The sequence below is a fragment of the Mirounga leonina genome, unplaced genomic scaffold, assembly GCF_011800145.1.
Source record: "Mirounga leonina isolate KUSES-001 unplaced genomic scaffold, KU_Mleo_1.0 Mir_353, whole genome shotgun sequence".
NCBI lineage: Eukaryota > Metazoa > Chordata > Mammalia > Carnivora > Phocidae > Mirounga > Mirounga leonina.
In genome coordinates this window covers 461,209-476,753 of record NW_023270699.1, presented here as the reverse complement: position 1 = coordinate 476,753, position 15,545 = coordinate 461,209, and the positions used below count along the sequence as shown (strand labels likewise).

At 51.6% G+C, this 15,545-nt stretch overlaps 2 protein-coding genes across 10 annotated transcripts in view; one reads left to right on the top strand and one right to left on the bottom strand.

The window, feature by feature from the left end:
* Window positions 1-4,869, top strand: part of YBEY (ybeY metalloendoribonuclease) — a 5,525-nt gene extending 656 nt beyond the window's left edge. Inside the window, exons 1-6 of one of the 9 annotated variants that reach the window (XM_035030000.1) lie at window positions 57-171; window positions 307-559; window positions 1,620-1,748; window positions 2,472-2,565; window positions 2,730-2,798; window positions 3,959-4,869. In XM_035030000.1, the coding sequence (XP_034885891.1) occupies window positions 350-559; window positions 1,620-1,748; window positions 2,472-2,565; window positions 2,730-2,798; window positions 3,959-4,266 (810 nt within the window). In that variant the 5' untranslated portion in view covers window positions 57-171; window positions 307-349 and the 3' untranslated portion in view covers window positions 4,267-4,869. Of the gene's footprint in view, window positions 1-56; window positions 172-306; window positions 560-1,619; window positions 1,749-2,471; window positions 2,566-2,729 lie in introns of those variants that run through there. The other 8 variants (XM_035030008.1, XM_035030005.1, XM_035030002.1 and 5 more) reach the window with 8 other exon arrangements.
* A 3,737-nt stretch (window positions 4,870-8,606) lies between these two features.
* The window catches only part of CUNH21orf58 (chromosome unknown C21orf58 homolog), a 10,673-nt gene continuing 3,734 nt past the window's right edge, over window positions 8,607-15,545 (bottom strand). Inside the window, exons 5-7 of the mRNA XM_035029964.1 lie at window positions 13,765-13,876; window positions 8,843-8,982; window positions 8,607-8,663 (exon numbers count right to left, since the gene is read on the bottom strand). Of these exons, the coding sequence (XP_034885855.1) occupies window positions 8,607-8,663; window positions 8,843-8,982; window positions 13,765-13,876 (309 nt within the window). The remainder of the gene's footprint in view (window positions 8,664-8,842; window positions 8,983-13,764; window positions 13,877-15,545) is intronic.

Sequence of the window (15,545 nt, the reverse complement as noted above, 5' to 3'; positions counted from 1 at the left end):
TGTCATCGCGTCCCCCCCCCCCCCCCCCCCCCCCCCCCCCCCCCCCCCCCCCCCCCCCCCGCCGATGGCCCCTTCCTCGCTATAGGCCTTAATTTCCCACTTTTACCTGTGGTGGTCGGCCTGACTCCATGACCATGTGTTATATCCCCTCAATTTTATACCTTCCTTACGGTAAAATATAAATTCCCCTGACATTTTCAGTGAATTTCACCAAATAAAACGATCTGATGTGTGTGCATGTGTTTTTTACAGAATATATTACCACTTTCTACAACTGATTTCTCTTCTCTTAAACTTGGACCGCAGGCTCTTTTCTACATTTTTAAAGCGCCGTGTTGCTCTTCCTGAGATGAGTTTGGTGCTTAGAAATCTGCAGCGAGCTGTGCCCATCAGGAGGGCGCCCCTTCGCAAGAAGATGGAGATTGTGAGGAGTATATTAGGGGTGCAGAAATTCGACCTGGGGATCATCTGTGTTGACAACAAGAATATTCAGCACATCAATAGAATCTACAGAGAGAAAAACATCCCAACTGATGTGCTTTCCTTTCCATTTCATGAGGTAAAAAGTATTCTCTTGTCTGGCCTACCTGCTGGTGTAAACATTCTGATTTTTAAGTTTCATTTTGAAAACTTTAAAATACACACATAAGTAGAGTACAGCAGGAACAACCCCTTTTGACCAATACGCATCGCCCAAGGAGAAAAGGTAGCTGGGTCCCCCAGCCCTCGTAATGCTGTCAGTGAGTTAAAAGAGAAGTAGAGTGCCTCTGCAATTTTTTTTAAGATTTTTTATTTATTTTTAAGTCATCTCTACACCCACCGTGGGCTCAAACTCACAACCCCAAGATCAAGAGTCACATGCTCCACCCACTGAGCCACCCAGGCACCCCTGCTTCTGGAATTTTAAGTGTGATTCAATAACAAATATGTATGGTTGAAATTTTTAAGTAACACTGAATTTTTTCACTGAAAATGAAAAATAACACTGAAAACTATTTTGGACAACTTTAAGATAGTGATGAGGTTACCCCCTCCACGATGCACATGGCTCATTCGAGGCTTCCCACACTGCTAGTAACAGCATAAATGGGAAGGACCCTTTTGGAAAGCACTTTGGCGGTACACTTGAAGAGCACCAGAAACATGCGTGTACTGTGTAATCCATTTGTGTCACCGCTAAGGAAGGAAGATGTTATAGTATAAAGGTCTTAAATATTCACTTGGTATTTTTTTCTAATAGGAAACATGTTAATACCCTAAATATCCGTCTGCAGGACAAGCTTAGTGTGAACAGCCCTCAGATGAACGGACTGGTTGTTTCTTTTGTTTTATGTGGGAAAATGTGGAAGACTGTTTAGGACAAAATAACAGAAAGAACAGAAATATAAAATCGTACCAATGTAGATCTGTGTGATCATGCACTAAAAAGGTGAAAGAGACAGAGGAAAGCAGCTCGTTTGTCTTAGGTCATCTGTAAAGAGTGGCTCCGCCGTCGTCCCCCCACCCCTCACCTGCCCTGGGACTACTGAGTAGGGATCTTCCAGAATGAAATCTGTAGGCCTGCCGTCAGGTTAGTTCCTGAGGTCATGTTCTCCAAATCTGTATTTCCTCATTTCCAGAATATAAAAGCAGGGGAACTTCCCCAGCCTGATTTTCAAGATGACTACAATTTGGGTGACATTTTCCTAGGAGTGGAGTATATCTTCCAGCAGTGCAAAGGAGATGAGGACTACTATGACATCCTTACTGTGAGTGAGATGCTGAAACAAACAGGCCCTGAAAAGAGGGCCATGGATGGGACGTCTGCCTCCACTGTCTCACATGAAGGACCAGGGTTATCAGGGGAGGGAGACCTACAAGCAGGGACACCAAGGACACTCCATCATCCCACAGAGAGCGAGCGAGCCTAGGCCATGGGCCTGCTTGCCCCCAGCACTGTCGGGTGAGGGTAGAGGACAGGAAACAGGTCAGGAGTTCCCAGGAGCGCCTTGTTTTTAGCTTTTACCCTGTAGCTCAGCAAGCTGTGTTTAGCTAACTCAGATCTGCTGAATAGACTCCTTACAACTGTAGCCTCCAGGACCTTCCAGATGTGTCTCTCCTCAACTTGACGGCAGAAGAAAAGGGGGAGGGGTGTTCCGAAAAGCGATTGTATCTTAACTTTCCTGTGGATTCTATTGAAGTGTTTTCCTTTGACTAAACAGCCACACCCTGAACTATCTTTAGGGGATCCTGGTGCTTTGTGACTTGAAGCAGAGCTTCCCAGGGAGAGCCATGATGAGCAGGCAACAGGTCCTGCTTCCTTGGTGGGACTTTCTGGGAGGAGGAGGCTGTGCTTTCTTCTTGAGTGTGGCAGGAGCCCTGGCAAGGACAGGATTGCTCAGCATGGGCTTTAGCTCTGGGATCTCTGTGGCCAGCAGCGGTGCACCCCTGTGGGGCTGTTGTGCATCTCTGCTTCAACCTCCACCTCCCAGAGATGCCATTACCTGCAGTGGAGGGCCAGCCCACCAGGCCTGGGACCTTCTCCTCCTCGCCCCCAACTGCATGTAGGCACCTTTTCAGCCCCAGGTACACTCCACCTATCCCTAGGTTCCTAACCTCCCACCATGCATGGGCTGACTTCTCCCTGCCTTCCCTCCTCCTCCTCCTCCTCCCCCCCAATACTCCCCAACCCCTGGCCCAGGGATTGGTCATGATCAGTGCCTGAAATAGCTTTTTAATTGTTCTGACAGGTGACTGCCACCCATGGGCTCTGTCACCTGCTGGGCTTCACACACAGCACAGAGGCGGAGTGGCAGGAGGTAGGAGCTGTCCTCCGGGCCTCCAGCACAGAGGGTGCAGTGCCCCATGCGCCAGGTGCCCAGGAACCAGGGCTGCCTGAGCTGTCCCTGCAGTTGAGTACAAAAACCAAAATGGGGGGGTTGGGGGGAAAGCAGTAAATTAAGGATTTTATAAACACCTGCTTTATAAAAACAAAACAAAACAAAAGACTAACATTGTTTAAAATATCGGGCTCCCCAAAGGCTACTAACTGTATTACTTACTCGCTGTTGAAAGGAAGGGCTGAGCAGAGAGCCTGGATTCTATAAATTCTATAAAATTCTAATGGCTTAAAGTCAAAAAATCTTTACAAGAGAAATTGTGATGATATTTATCAGGTGGGAACGGGATTCGGAACATGCAAGCATCTGATAGAGACCTACAGGCTAAAGTTATTTAGCTGTTTGCTTCCCTGAGAAGTGACAATATTTACCCCATTTATAAGCATATATGTTGGTATATGCACCATATTATATTTAATAAACTCAAATTATATTTGTAATCAAATAATCAGGCTCTCTGGAAGGCATAAATTTTTTTTTTCAATTAACAAAAAAGTCCTTGATATAGTTGTCCTCACACCCAGCCCATCTCAGGCTGGATCCCCACCAGGGACACCGTGGCTCAGCTTCCTGTCCAAGTGAGAGGCTGACCCTGCTGTGGCCCCCTCACCCCCCTCTGGCAGCATCTCGGAGAAAGCCCATGATGTCACCTCCAGCAGGGACCCGAGCCCTCCCAGGGCTTCCCCATCCACCTTCCCCAGGCACTGACCACTCTTTCCCCCAGGAGGGGCTGTCCTCACTCATCCCCCTCCCACGGACCCTTGGCCCAGCTGACGTGTCTGGCCTGTTCTCCTACAGCCCCAGACAGGGTCTCCTCTTCTTTTACCCAAGACCACTCCTTGGGCCCCTGGACCCCAGTCCTCTGCTGGTCCCACCCTTCACCTCATAGGCAGCATGTCCACATTCCAAGTGCACAGTGCTGAGTGAAGGTGAGCAGAACCAGGTGCTGCGCTTTGGCTTTGGGAGGCCACACGGCTGAGGATCCTCATGCCGCAGCCATGGACATGGGCTCTGGGGAAGGGCTTCCCCCAGAGGACACCCCTGGGCCGTCCAAGTTGGTTTCCACTCCTTTCTTTCAGATGTACCAGAAGGAGAAGCAGGTTCTCGAGGAGCTGAGCCGGCGCACCGGGACCAGGCTCCAGCCTCTGAGCAGAGGCCTCTTCTGATGCTGCTGGAGGCCCAGCAGCCGGGTGGCACCCGAGGAATTCTCCAGAGCACAGAGACACCATGTGAACAGCAGATAGACCCTCCCTTTCAGGCCCTGAGGACCAAGGACTCCACCAGACTGAGGGCCCTGCTGGTCACTGCTGCCCTGTGGGGCCACAGGAGTGACAGACTCGGGGGCAAAATTACACAAGTGGAACCCGACTGTTTTGTGAAAGTATAAAAGAAATGTGCATTCCTTTCTTCATTTAGAACCTAGCAGACGTATTTTCAGTATTGCAGATAAAGTAGTTCTAAGCTCTTAGGATGCAGAGTTGGAGCACAGGACCTTCATCCCTTGGGGTTCTGCCTGCGGCCAGAGCATTTGTCTCTCCTGCCTCCGCAGCCTGCTCCGGAGAATAGAACAGGCAGCCCAGGGTTCCTCCTTCCTACGGGAACACCGTTGGCTTCAGTCTCCACCTACCCTCAAGAGCACTGTGACCTGGAACCTTCGCTTGGTGCCTTTATGAGGGAGGGACGAGGCTGGCCCTTAGCTGGCTGCAAGGCCCAGGACAGCCTCAGCCAGGTGACCCACAGCGGACATCTCCTGCCCGTCCCAGCTCCCGAGGCAGGCACAGCCCCTGGTCAGGGGTTTGCTTGTGGACCCTACCTAAGTCCTCTTTCCCGTGGCTGGAGTCCTAGAACCCTGGGTCCCCCTGTCCACCCGCTGAGCTACGTCTCCTGGCTGCAGGAGGCGCCCTGAGCTCCAACTGCCGCATCCCATCCTCTTTCCCGTCAGTGATTCCTGCCTTTTCTTCTGATGCTGAAGTAAACGCAGGAGGCATCACAGAGACTTACCCAAGCTGTTTCTGGGCCCGGGGCATCACGGGAGCGGGCCACACGCGCTGAGCCGACCCCAGGCCTCCCAGGTGCTGGCAGTGGTGTCGGCAGCACCCCGAATTCTGCCAGGGAGCTCTGAAGAGGTCACGGCAATGAAACGCAGCCTCTCAGAGACTCTTTGTGGTCCTAAAAGCAGGGATACTACAATTCTGAGAATCTGGTTTCTCCCATGAGTCCACTTGAAAGACAGGAAAATGCATTTCCCACTGGATTTATCGTCAGCCTGGACTTTCCCAGGCCCTCGGGGACACAGAATTGGGCTTGTGGCACTCCTGAAGCCTTGGGTGTGCATGCCTGCTTACAGCGAAGCGCGTTCTCGGCAGAAAGTCTCAGCAAAGACCAAAGGTGACCCTGCAAAGCTCTTGGCTCTGCAGTTCTTTTTAAGAGACTGAAGGGATCCCGAGACCTGCTACGCCTGTCAGCAGGAATTTCGGACATCCCCCATGCCTCTTTGGTCATGTCGGGGGCACAGGCAGAGTTCTCCCTGGGTATGGGCCTCAGAGCAGAATGGCTGGGGGGCTAGGGGTGGGGTATCCAGCTTTATCAGGCAATGCATAGTGCTTCCAAAGGACCTGATTACTTGTCCCCCCCTGTAGCCCATAGCAGTGACCCTGGGATCCAGACCCCAACCCCCATGCACCCTGACCCCTCCCTTGATCACGTATCCACTGAGGCTGTCCTGCATTTCTCATCACCATTGCATCCCCTCCACTGTAACTGCTTGTCTTATGCTCATTTTCCTTTTTTATTTTTTAAGATTTATTGGGGGTGGAGGAACAGAGAGAGAGGGAGAGAATCCCAAGCCGACTCCCCACTGAGCAAGGAGCCCAACCAACAACGGATGACATGGCCTCAGCCTCATCACCCTGAGATCATGCCCTGAGCCAAAATCAAAAGCTGGCCATGTAACCGACTGAGCCACCCAGGTGTCCCTCATGCTCATTTTTCTATCGATTTTTCTTTTTTATGGATTCAGAGGGCTTCTTACATACATTGAACACAACAGAGCACGTCAGCCAGTGTCCGTCTGACCTAAATCTAAGAAAAGTCCTTCCCACCCAGCCATGGAGCTCTGCCTTGGCTATTTGATTCCACCTGTCACTTCTGTCCGCCCCGACCTGGCTACCATGCCCCGGTTCCAGAGCTTCTGCAAACCCAGCCTCTGCCAGGGTTGGTCCCTCCTCCTGCTCCAGGGGTCCCTTGGGTTCCTTGGCCCTCTACACTCCTGGGTGTATTCAGAAATGCAGTTAATCTACCTCAGGCGTACGTGAGGAAGCCCCCATAAATCCCAACAGCACGGGGTTCAGAGAGCTTCCAGGGGGGTGCACACGTCCACACGGTGAGGGTGATGCACCCCACGGGACAGAAGTTCCTGTGCTCGCGACCCTCCCAGACCCACTCCACCCCTTATCACCCCCTTAAATAGACTGGTTAATGTCAGTAAGGGTTGCCTGAGTTCTGTGAGCCGCTCTAACAAACTAATCAAACCCGAAAAGGGGGTCATGGGAACCTCTGCTCCCTGACCCAGTAGGTCAGAAGCACAGGGGACAACCTGAATTCGCAGCTGGCACGGGGGAGTCTCGTGGGACTGAGTCTTTACATGGGTGAACGGTGTCAGAACTGAGTGAGGCTGCAGGACACCCAGCTGATGTCAGGATTAGCGACTAGAAGTGATAGAAGGGTCTGTTCTGTGTGCGAGTAAAGGAGATTCGCAGAGAAAACCTGGGTTTTCCTTACTCAGGACACAGACAAAACAGTTTTTCCAATTTATTAGGCCATCCCAAGATAACCAACTTCCGCCAAATTTATTCCCTGTATTGAACTAACAATTATGTTGAGAAATAAAACCAAACAGGAAAACCACGTTAGAAAATGTCAATGTGAAAATAAGAAATCGAGTCAGAGCTTTCATTGCATTTCAGAAGAGCACGTGCCAGGCCCGCCGTGTGCGCCCCTGCCGCTCTCCTGCCTTGGAGGCTCTCTGAGCAGGGGTCCAGCCCGAGGGCGCTGAGCTGGGTGGCACTTCCTTAGCCACCTGCTCCCACCTGCTGCCCGGGCCAGCGTTCCGGCGAGCCTGCAGGGTCCAAGGAAGCAGTGAGGAGGACTGGGCTCTTGCTAGTGTGGAACTTAGGGCACGAGAGGGTTTACCCAAAAGGGGCTGATGAAAATGGGCAGCACTTAAAAATGACATTTACATGAAAATCACGTTAAAACAGCAAGGGATGGGGCGCCTGGGTGGCTCAGTCGGTTAAGGGTCTGCCTTTGGCTCAGGTCATGACCTCAGGGTTGTGGGATCAAGTCCCCTGCTCAGTGGGGAGCCTGCTTCTCCCTCTGCCCCTCCCCCCGCTCTTGCGCACGCTCTCAAGTAAGTAAATGAATAAATCTTTAAAATAAGTAAAACAGCAAGGGAACATGATTCCACCGAGAAGAAAAAGGTCACGAAAAGTGAAGAAAGAGTAAAGGTGACGTTCACGTCAGAAGCCCTGACAGAACCAAGAAGAACAAACACACAGAGAAAGCTCCCTTTCCTCAGCCCCCTTCAGAAGGAACCACGTTCAACCTCGAGTGTCTCCCTTCTAGGAGAAAGCTGTGCAGACCAGCAAGGACACCTCTCCACACCTGAAGGCTCCTTTCCACGGGAGAGCCCAGCGGGCCGCTTGCCTTGCTCCGTTCACTTAGCAGGAACCCTCACTCTTGCCCCCCACGTGGCAGGCAGAGCTCCCAGTTATCGTCATATTTGACTTTGTTTATGGTGTAAGCAGCTAATTCCACCCATCTTTTCTCTTACGGCTCCTGGGCCATCTTTCCTGACGAGACCCTGTATTCCCTCTTGACTCGCGGTCCTGCATCCAGGGACAAGGCTGCAGTCTTCTGCCGGGCCTCCCCGACCACACCCGATGCCCCGAGTCCCCAGGACTCTGCCGCTCACCAGAGTCCACATGTGGAGGCTCACAAGCCCGGAGCCTGTGTGGGCTGGACGCCATCAGATGCCACCCTGGGAAAGCTGGGATATGCGGGCGGTTACTGCCCTGGCTTAGCACGCAGACACCACACTAAGGGTGAGCCGTGCAGCCAGGGCTCAGGTGCGGGTCCCCAGAAGCCCAAGCAGCTTCCCCGGGAGGTTGGCCTGGGGCCCATTCTCAGACCGGGACCTCCAGGGGCTAATACTGCCAAGGACCCACCTGCCTCCCTGGGGAAGATGGGAGGGCCTTTCCAAATTCCCTGCTACAGCCTCGGACCGGATAAAGATGGGTCCACTGGCTTGTCAGTAGGGGTGAAGAGGTACAACCCAGTTCCTAGGGATTCCCACCCACAGACCAGGAAGCTGGCCTTGACTTACGGGCTAAGGGCTGCTGACGACAGGCCAGCCAAGTTGTGCAGGGCTGGCAGGAAGCTGGAGGCAGGTGGGAGGGCGGTGGCCGAGACCACCGTGGGCCACGTGCAGTAACCAGCCAGGGAGCCAGGTGCTGGGATGGCCTGCAGGGGACCTGGGGGCGCGTAGTGGTGGTGGTGATGCACGGAGGGCTGCTTCTGCCTCTGGCTTGCAGGAGGACAAGGGGAGCCCGCTGCAGGTCCTCAGCACAGCACACCCACCAGCCTATTTCAATGGGGCGGGGCGGGGGGCGGGGGCGGGAAGGAGGGAGGGAGGGAAGGAAGGAAGGGAGGGCCAGGCTCCAGCAGAGTTCATTTGGCTCTAGGAAGCAGCTTTCTGGGCCCCAGATTGCATAACTCATTCCTCATCTAGGTGGGAATGGGGAGTGCCAGGGGGCTTCACAAGCAGATCACAGACCCAGGAGTCAGAAATGTGCTTTTCAGAGTTACACAGATGCACGGACTTCCAGAAGAAAAGCCACCCAGGTCCTCTGGTTTTTATTTGGGTGGCCTCCTTTACCTCCGTGCCTGTCCCCAGCTGAGCCTACCTGAGGGGTGGGATGCAGGGGGGCGGCCTGTGATCCCCCGGAGGGCAAAAACGCTGATGAGGGCAGGGCTTTGAGCATCAAGTTTTGCATAATGATCTGGTGCATCTGTGCGTTCTGCATCAGCATCATCTCCACCATGTCTGAAAGGAGAGGTTCCATCACTCAGACCACACGCTGATCATCAGGCCTCTCCTGAGGACAAAGCTTTAGAGCATCGCCGCCGAAGACACACTCAGGGCTCCACAAGCAAGAGGCCCTATGTGCACAGGAAATGGGGATGTGTTCTGAGGTGCAGAACTTCTGGGTTGGAGGATGTGTGTGCTTTGAAGTGTTGTTGGGGGTGCCCACTGGGCTCCCGAGAGGCTGCAGCCCTTCTCACTCCTGCTACATGGGGGCCCCCGAAAGCGTGTCCACATCCTAATCCCCAGGACCTCTGAATGTGATCTTACTTAGAAAGTCTTTGCAGACATAATTAAGAATCTTGAGATGAGATCATCCTGGATTATCCAGGTAGGCCCTATATCCAAGACAAGTGTTTTGTTTTTTTAAAAGGTTTTTTTTTTTTAAGATTATTTATTTATTTGACAGAGAGAGAGAGCAAGAGACGGAACACAAGCAGGGGGAGTGGGAGAGGGAGAAGCAGGCTTCCCGCTGAGCGGGGAGCCCCATGCAGGACTCGATCCCAGGACCCTGGGACCATGACGTGAGCCGAAGGCAGACGCATAACAACTGAGCCACCCAGGTGCCTCAAGAAGACAAGTGTTTTTATAAGAGAGGCAAAGGGAGGTTTGAGACCGCAGAGGAGAGGCCACATGGGGATGGGGCAGAGATGGGACCCACGCGGCCACAAGCCAGGACCACCTGGAGCCACCGCTGGACCCAGACACGAAGGACCATCCCTGGGAGCCTCTGGAGGGAGCCTGGCCATGTGACACCTGGATTTCAGAATTCCGGCCTCCAGACAGAGAAAGTACATTTCCGTTACTTTAAGCCCCCAGGCCTGTGGTACTTTACTAGGAATTTCATCTCTGAAACCAGGAAACCAAGCTCTTCACCAACTCTGGATACTAGGAAACATGTTTTTGTCAGTGTGAGAGGTAAACATGAGTTCTTCCCACAGTCTCGAGGCCCTGGAAATCAGGCAGCCCCGAGGCTCTGTCAGCCTCACCAAGGGCAGGCAGGTCCCTAAAACCACTCACACTCCCAACCAAAAAAGGGGAGCCTGGAGGCTTGGGCAGGGGCTCCTGCAGGGGTGTCCAGGAGCTGAGTAGGCAGCAACCTTCCCACCGGAATCGGCTCTTTGTCTCCAGCCAGCCCTCCTTGCAGATTCTGGGCTACCCAAGCCTCCATAATCACATTGGCCAATCCCTTAAAATACATCTTTCTCTCTAGACATGTCCTGTTGGCTCTGTTTCTCTAGAGACCCTTGATTAAAAGATTTTGTCCCAGGTCTGAGAGCAATGGGGTGGTGGGGGGCACAGAGCCAGATTCCCACAGCAATACAGCTGTGGGAACTCTTATCCCCACAAGACAAGAACATGGAGAGGCTGAGTCTGGCAGCCCTGTTCTGGGCAAAGACCCTTGAGGAGACCCATGTGGGGCCTGTGTAACTGCCTCAGGATAAGGGGCACACGTCGGTGTTGTGGGGAAAGGGGGTCTTCAATAAGTGGCACAGGGCCAAACCGATATCAAGATAACACCAGTCCCTAACTCATAGCTCACAAAATGTTCCAGGTGGGTCGTAAATCTCAATGTGAGAAGTCAACCAAATCGTAGAACATCTTCATGACCTTGAGTGGCTAAAGGCTTCTTACACAGGACAGAAAAGGCACGAACCCATAAAGGAAAAAGCCTGGAAAACAGAGCTTTATTAAAAATTAAGAACTTGTGTTCATCCGGAGACACCACAAAGAGAGCGATTTGCAGTATGTGTATCAAAAAGGACCCATGTTAGAATACACGAGGAATTCCTAGAAACCAATGAGAGAGGCAGATGACCTGGAAGAAAAATGGGCAAAATACTTGAAAGGGCACGTCACAAAAAGGGTATTCAAACAGCCAATAAATATATGAAAAGGTGACATGCAAATTAGAATTGGAATGAGCTGCCATGCCCACCAGATTGGCAAAGATGAAACAGTCTAAGGACACCGAGGGTTGGTGACTTGCTGCAAGCAATTCTTGTTCACTCCTGTGGAGTGTCGACAGATACTACTGACGAGAGAAACAAAGGAAGAGAAATGTAGCTGCAGTTCGATCTCCTTACAGCTTGCAGCCCACTGATAGATTCCAGAGACGTGCAGAGTGTAACCTTCCTCAAGGAACTGCCTTAGTGCCTTCATGTTGAAAAGGAACCTTATCTTCACAGCAGCTAGCCCCTCAAGGTCCTGAAAGCCTCGCTTCCAGGTTCCTTAGAGACTTACGCTGTCCCTAACCCCCACTACTCAAAAAGTATATAATCAGTCGCTCCTCACAATCCCAGTGCAGCTCCTTCTGCCCACGGGTCCTGTCCCCGGGCTTTAATAAAAACACCTTTTGCACCAGAGACGTCTCAAGAATTCTTTGACTGTGGGCTTGATGATCCCACATCACTACCACTTTGGAAAACTGGCAGTATTTCCTGACCCAAACATCTCATCCCTAGGCATAGGCCCCACAGAAACGTACGTGTCCATTCCCTAGAAGATGAGACCGTGTGGTGGCTCCACAGCTCCAAGAGAATGGGCCCAGAATTTATGGGATAATAATATGATTGAATAGTGTGGGCAGCTGAATGATGGACCCCTAGCATGTACATACCCTAATCCCTGGACCCTGTGAGTTGTGTTTTGTTATATGGTGAAAGGGATGTTGCAGATGTGATTAAGAGTCTTGGATGGAGGGGCGCCTGGGTGGCTCAGTCGTTAAGCGTCTGCCTTCGGCTCAGGTCATGATCCCAGGGTCCTGGGATGGAGCCCTGTGTCGGGCTCCCCGTTGGCGGGGAGTCTGCTTCTCCCTCTCCTTCTGCCCCCCACTCATGCTCTCTCTTGGTCTTTCATTCTCTCTCAAAGAAATAGGATCTTAAAAAAAAAGTTTTGGATGAAAGCAACCCATGTATGCATCAACAAACAAAGGGATAAAAGAACGTGGTCCATCCATCCCGGGGAGTATTATTCAGCCTTAAAAAGGCCAGAAAATCTGCCACCTGCCACCATATGATGAACCTCGAAGACGTTCATTATTCCACACGAAATAAGCCAGTCACAGAGGGACAAATACTGTATGATTCCTCTCATAGGAGGTACTTAAGTCATCAACTTCAGAGAGAATAGGATGGTGGGTGCTGGGGGCTGGTAGGAGGGGGACCTGGACACACAGTTTCAGTTTTGCAAGATGGAAAGTTCTAAAGATCTGTTGCACAACAACATGGATCCAGTTAACACTACTTGAACATGTTTAAGACGGTAAATTTTGGGTTTTCTAACCACAATTTATTTTTAAGATTTATGTATTTATTTGAGGGGGGTGGAGAGAGCACACATGCAGGGGGGTGGGGGCAGAGGGAGAGGCAGAGAGAATCCCAAGCAGACTCCCCACTGAGCACGGAGCCCGACGCGGGGCTTGATCAAACCACCCTGAGATCACAACCTGAGCTGAAACCAAGAGTCGGACCCTTCACTGACTGTGCCACCCAGGCACCCTTACCACGATTTTTTTAATTAATTAATTTTTTTTTAAAGATTTTATTTATTTATTTATTTGAGACAGAGAGAATGAGAAAGAGAGAGCACATGAGAGGGAGGAGCGTCAGAGGCAGAAGCAGGCTCCCCGCCGAGCAGGGAGCCCGATGCGGGACTCGATCCCGAGACTCCAGGATCAGGACCTGAGCCGAAGGCAGTCGCTTAACCAACTGAGCCACCCAGGCGCCCTAATTAATTAATTTTTGAAAAAGAATCTTGAGGTGGGGAGATTATCCTGGATTATCTGGGTGGGCCCAACATAGTCACAAGGGTCCTCAGGAAGCGTGGAGAGAAAACCAATACCAATGTAGATCTGAATATCCAGCAACGCTGGTATTTAAGAACAAGGGGAAATGAAAACATCTGCCAGGAGGCAAACGCTGAGGGAGCTTCAAGGGTCTGTTCTGAAGGAATTGGAAGGGGCTTATTGCGAGGTAATAGAAGATAATTCCAGAAGGGTGGTCTGAGTAGGATGTCAGGATGATTTCTGTAGGAGATCATCCCGGCATCTAGTTTGGGAAGTCGTGCTAAAAGAGAAAGAGCAGCACTGACTGGGTGGGGGGAGGGGGGTGACGGTGCTCCATGCTCCTTCCATCCCCGGGGGCAGGGGGCCCCAGATCCCACGCGTTCAACTTCATACTAAAGCCCAAAGAATGGAAAAAACGAATAAATGAACAAAAAGCAGAATCAGACCTACAGATGCAGAGAACGGTCTGACGGTTGCTGGTGGGGCGGGGGGGTGTTGGGGAAAGTGGGTGAAGGGGAGAGATTGGGTTTACCAGCTACGGAGTGAGTCACAGAGCAAACGGCACAGTATGGGGAATACAATCTATGATACTGCAATTTATAAAATGCTCACGAGCTCTCCAGGATGGTTGTTAGGGTACTTCTGAGAGTTCCTATTTTTACCTTCAAATATTTGATCAGGTCAGAATTTGTTTGGATGGGGCGCCTGGGTGGCTCAGTCGTTAAGCGTCTGCCTTCGGCTCAGGTCATGGTCCCAGGGTCCTGGGATCGAGCCCCACATCGGGCTCCCCGCTCGGCGGGAGGCCTGCTTTTCCCCCTCCCACTCCTCCTGCTTGTGTTCCCTCTCTCACTGTGTCTCTCTCTGTCAAATAAATAAATAAAATCTTTAAAAAATATATTTTTTGTTTCGGTAGAGAATTTTATAAACCCATAACAGTATTAATATGGAACACTTACCTTCCTTAATACTTCCTGCTCTTTGAGTGGGGAAGGCCTGGAGAGGGGGAATCTGTGTGATGAGGGGCTGCTGAGGTAGCTGTTGAATGATGGTGGCAGGAGGCTGGGGGGCCTACAAAGAGCCAGATGATTAGTTCCCTAAACGTGCCCTAGGAGACCATGTTCTACAGCATCCATCCACCCACCCATCTATCCATCTATCTACCCACCCACCCACCCACCCATCTATCCATCTACCCACTCATCCACCTCCCTACCCATCCATCCACCCACCCTGCCCATCCATCCATCCATCCAAGAGAAACTTCAAATGATTAACCCTATACATTGAATTGGTTGCTTAATAGATAGATATTTGAGTCCGGGTATCACCTAGGACATGGTATGTTATGAATGTTTGTGTCCACCCCGAAATTCATATGTTGAAGCTCTAACCTCCAATGTGTCTGTATTTGGAGACCAGGCCTGTGTAATAAAGGTTAAGTGAGGTCATAAGGGTGACATCCGAGTCCTATAGGGCTGGTGTCCTCATAAAAAGGGAGATGCCAGAGAGCTTTCTCTGTCTACCATGTGAAGGCAGTGAGAAGGCAGCCGTCTGCAAGCCAGGACGAGAACGCTCTCCAGGAACCTGATTGGTGATCTGGGACTTCCACCCTCCAGAAACGTGAGAGAATAACTTTGTTGTTTAAGCTGCCCTAGCATACTAACACATAGTCTGCTTTTGTAAGAGCGAGAGCTCAGGCACGCGTGTGGGCGGCTGTGGGGGGGGGGATGGCGGAGGCAGAGGGAGAGTCTTAAGCAAGCTCCTGATGCGGGTTTCAATCCCACCACCCCGAGATCATGACTGAGCCGAAAATCAAGAGTCAGACGCTTAGCCGACTGAGCCCCCCAGGCGCCCCTAACACACACAGTTTCTAATTTCCCCCCATTTCCCGTCTTCAGGAGAGGAAGCTAACATGCGGTTTCATTACTACTGCTTGAATAGAGGTATCCAAGGAACAGGTCATGAAGATAATCTCTGGCTTCTCTCCAGTTAAAAGAAACGTACAACAATTCCAAGCCCACACTAGGTGTTGACCATGCACCAGAGACTTTCTATGTCGCTCCTCTTCTGGATGAGTAAGGCCGTGTCCTTTCTTTCCCAGTTCCCGGGAATGATGGCACAAGCCAGGGCTTGGCCGACTCTCTCTGTAGAGCGCCAGACCACAAATAGTTTGGCTTTGTGGGCCACCTGGCCGCGGCGGTGAAGGCTTCGCTCAGCAGGGAGGCTTCTAAGTGGCCACCGCACAAGGGACGGGTGGTCACACATCACTATGGGCACTGAGATTCGCATTTCACATCATTTTCATATGCCACAAACCGTTCTTCTTTTGATTTTCCCCCCATTTTTAAGAAGATTTTATTTTAGAGAGAGCACGAGAGAGCGCGGGTGAGAGGGAGAGGGAAAGGATGAGAGAGAGAGGGAGAGAGGACGAGAGAGAGGACGAGAGAGAGAGGGGATGAGAGAGAGGACGAGAGAGAGAGGAGAGAGAGGAGAGAGAGGAGAGAGAGGATGAGAGGATGAGAGGATGAGAGAGAGGACGAGAGCCCAGGCGAGAGGGAGAGAGAGGGAGGGAGAGGGAAAGGATGAGAGAAAGGACGAGAGAAAGGACGAGAGAGAGGACGAGAGAGAGAGAGGATGAGAGAGGACGAGAGAGAGAGAGGATGAGAGAGAGGACGAGAGAGAGAGAGGACGAGAGAGAGAGAGGACGAGAGAGAGGAGAGAGAGGACGAGAGAGAGA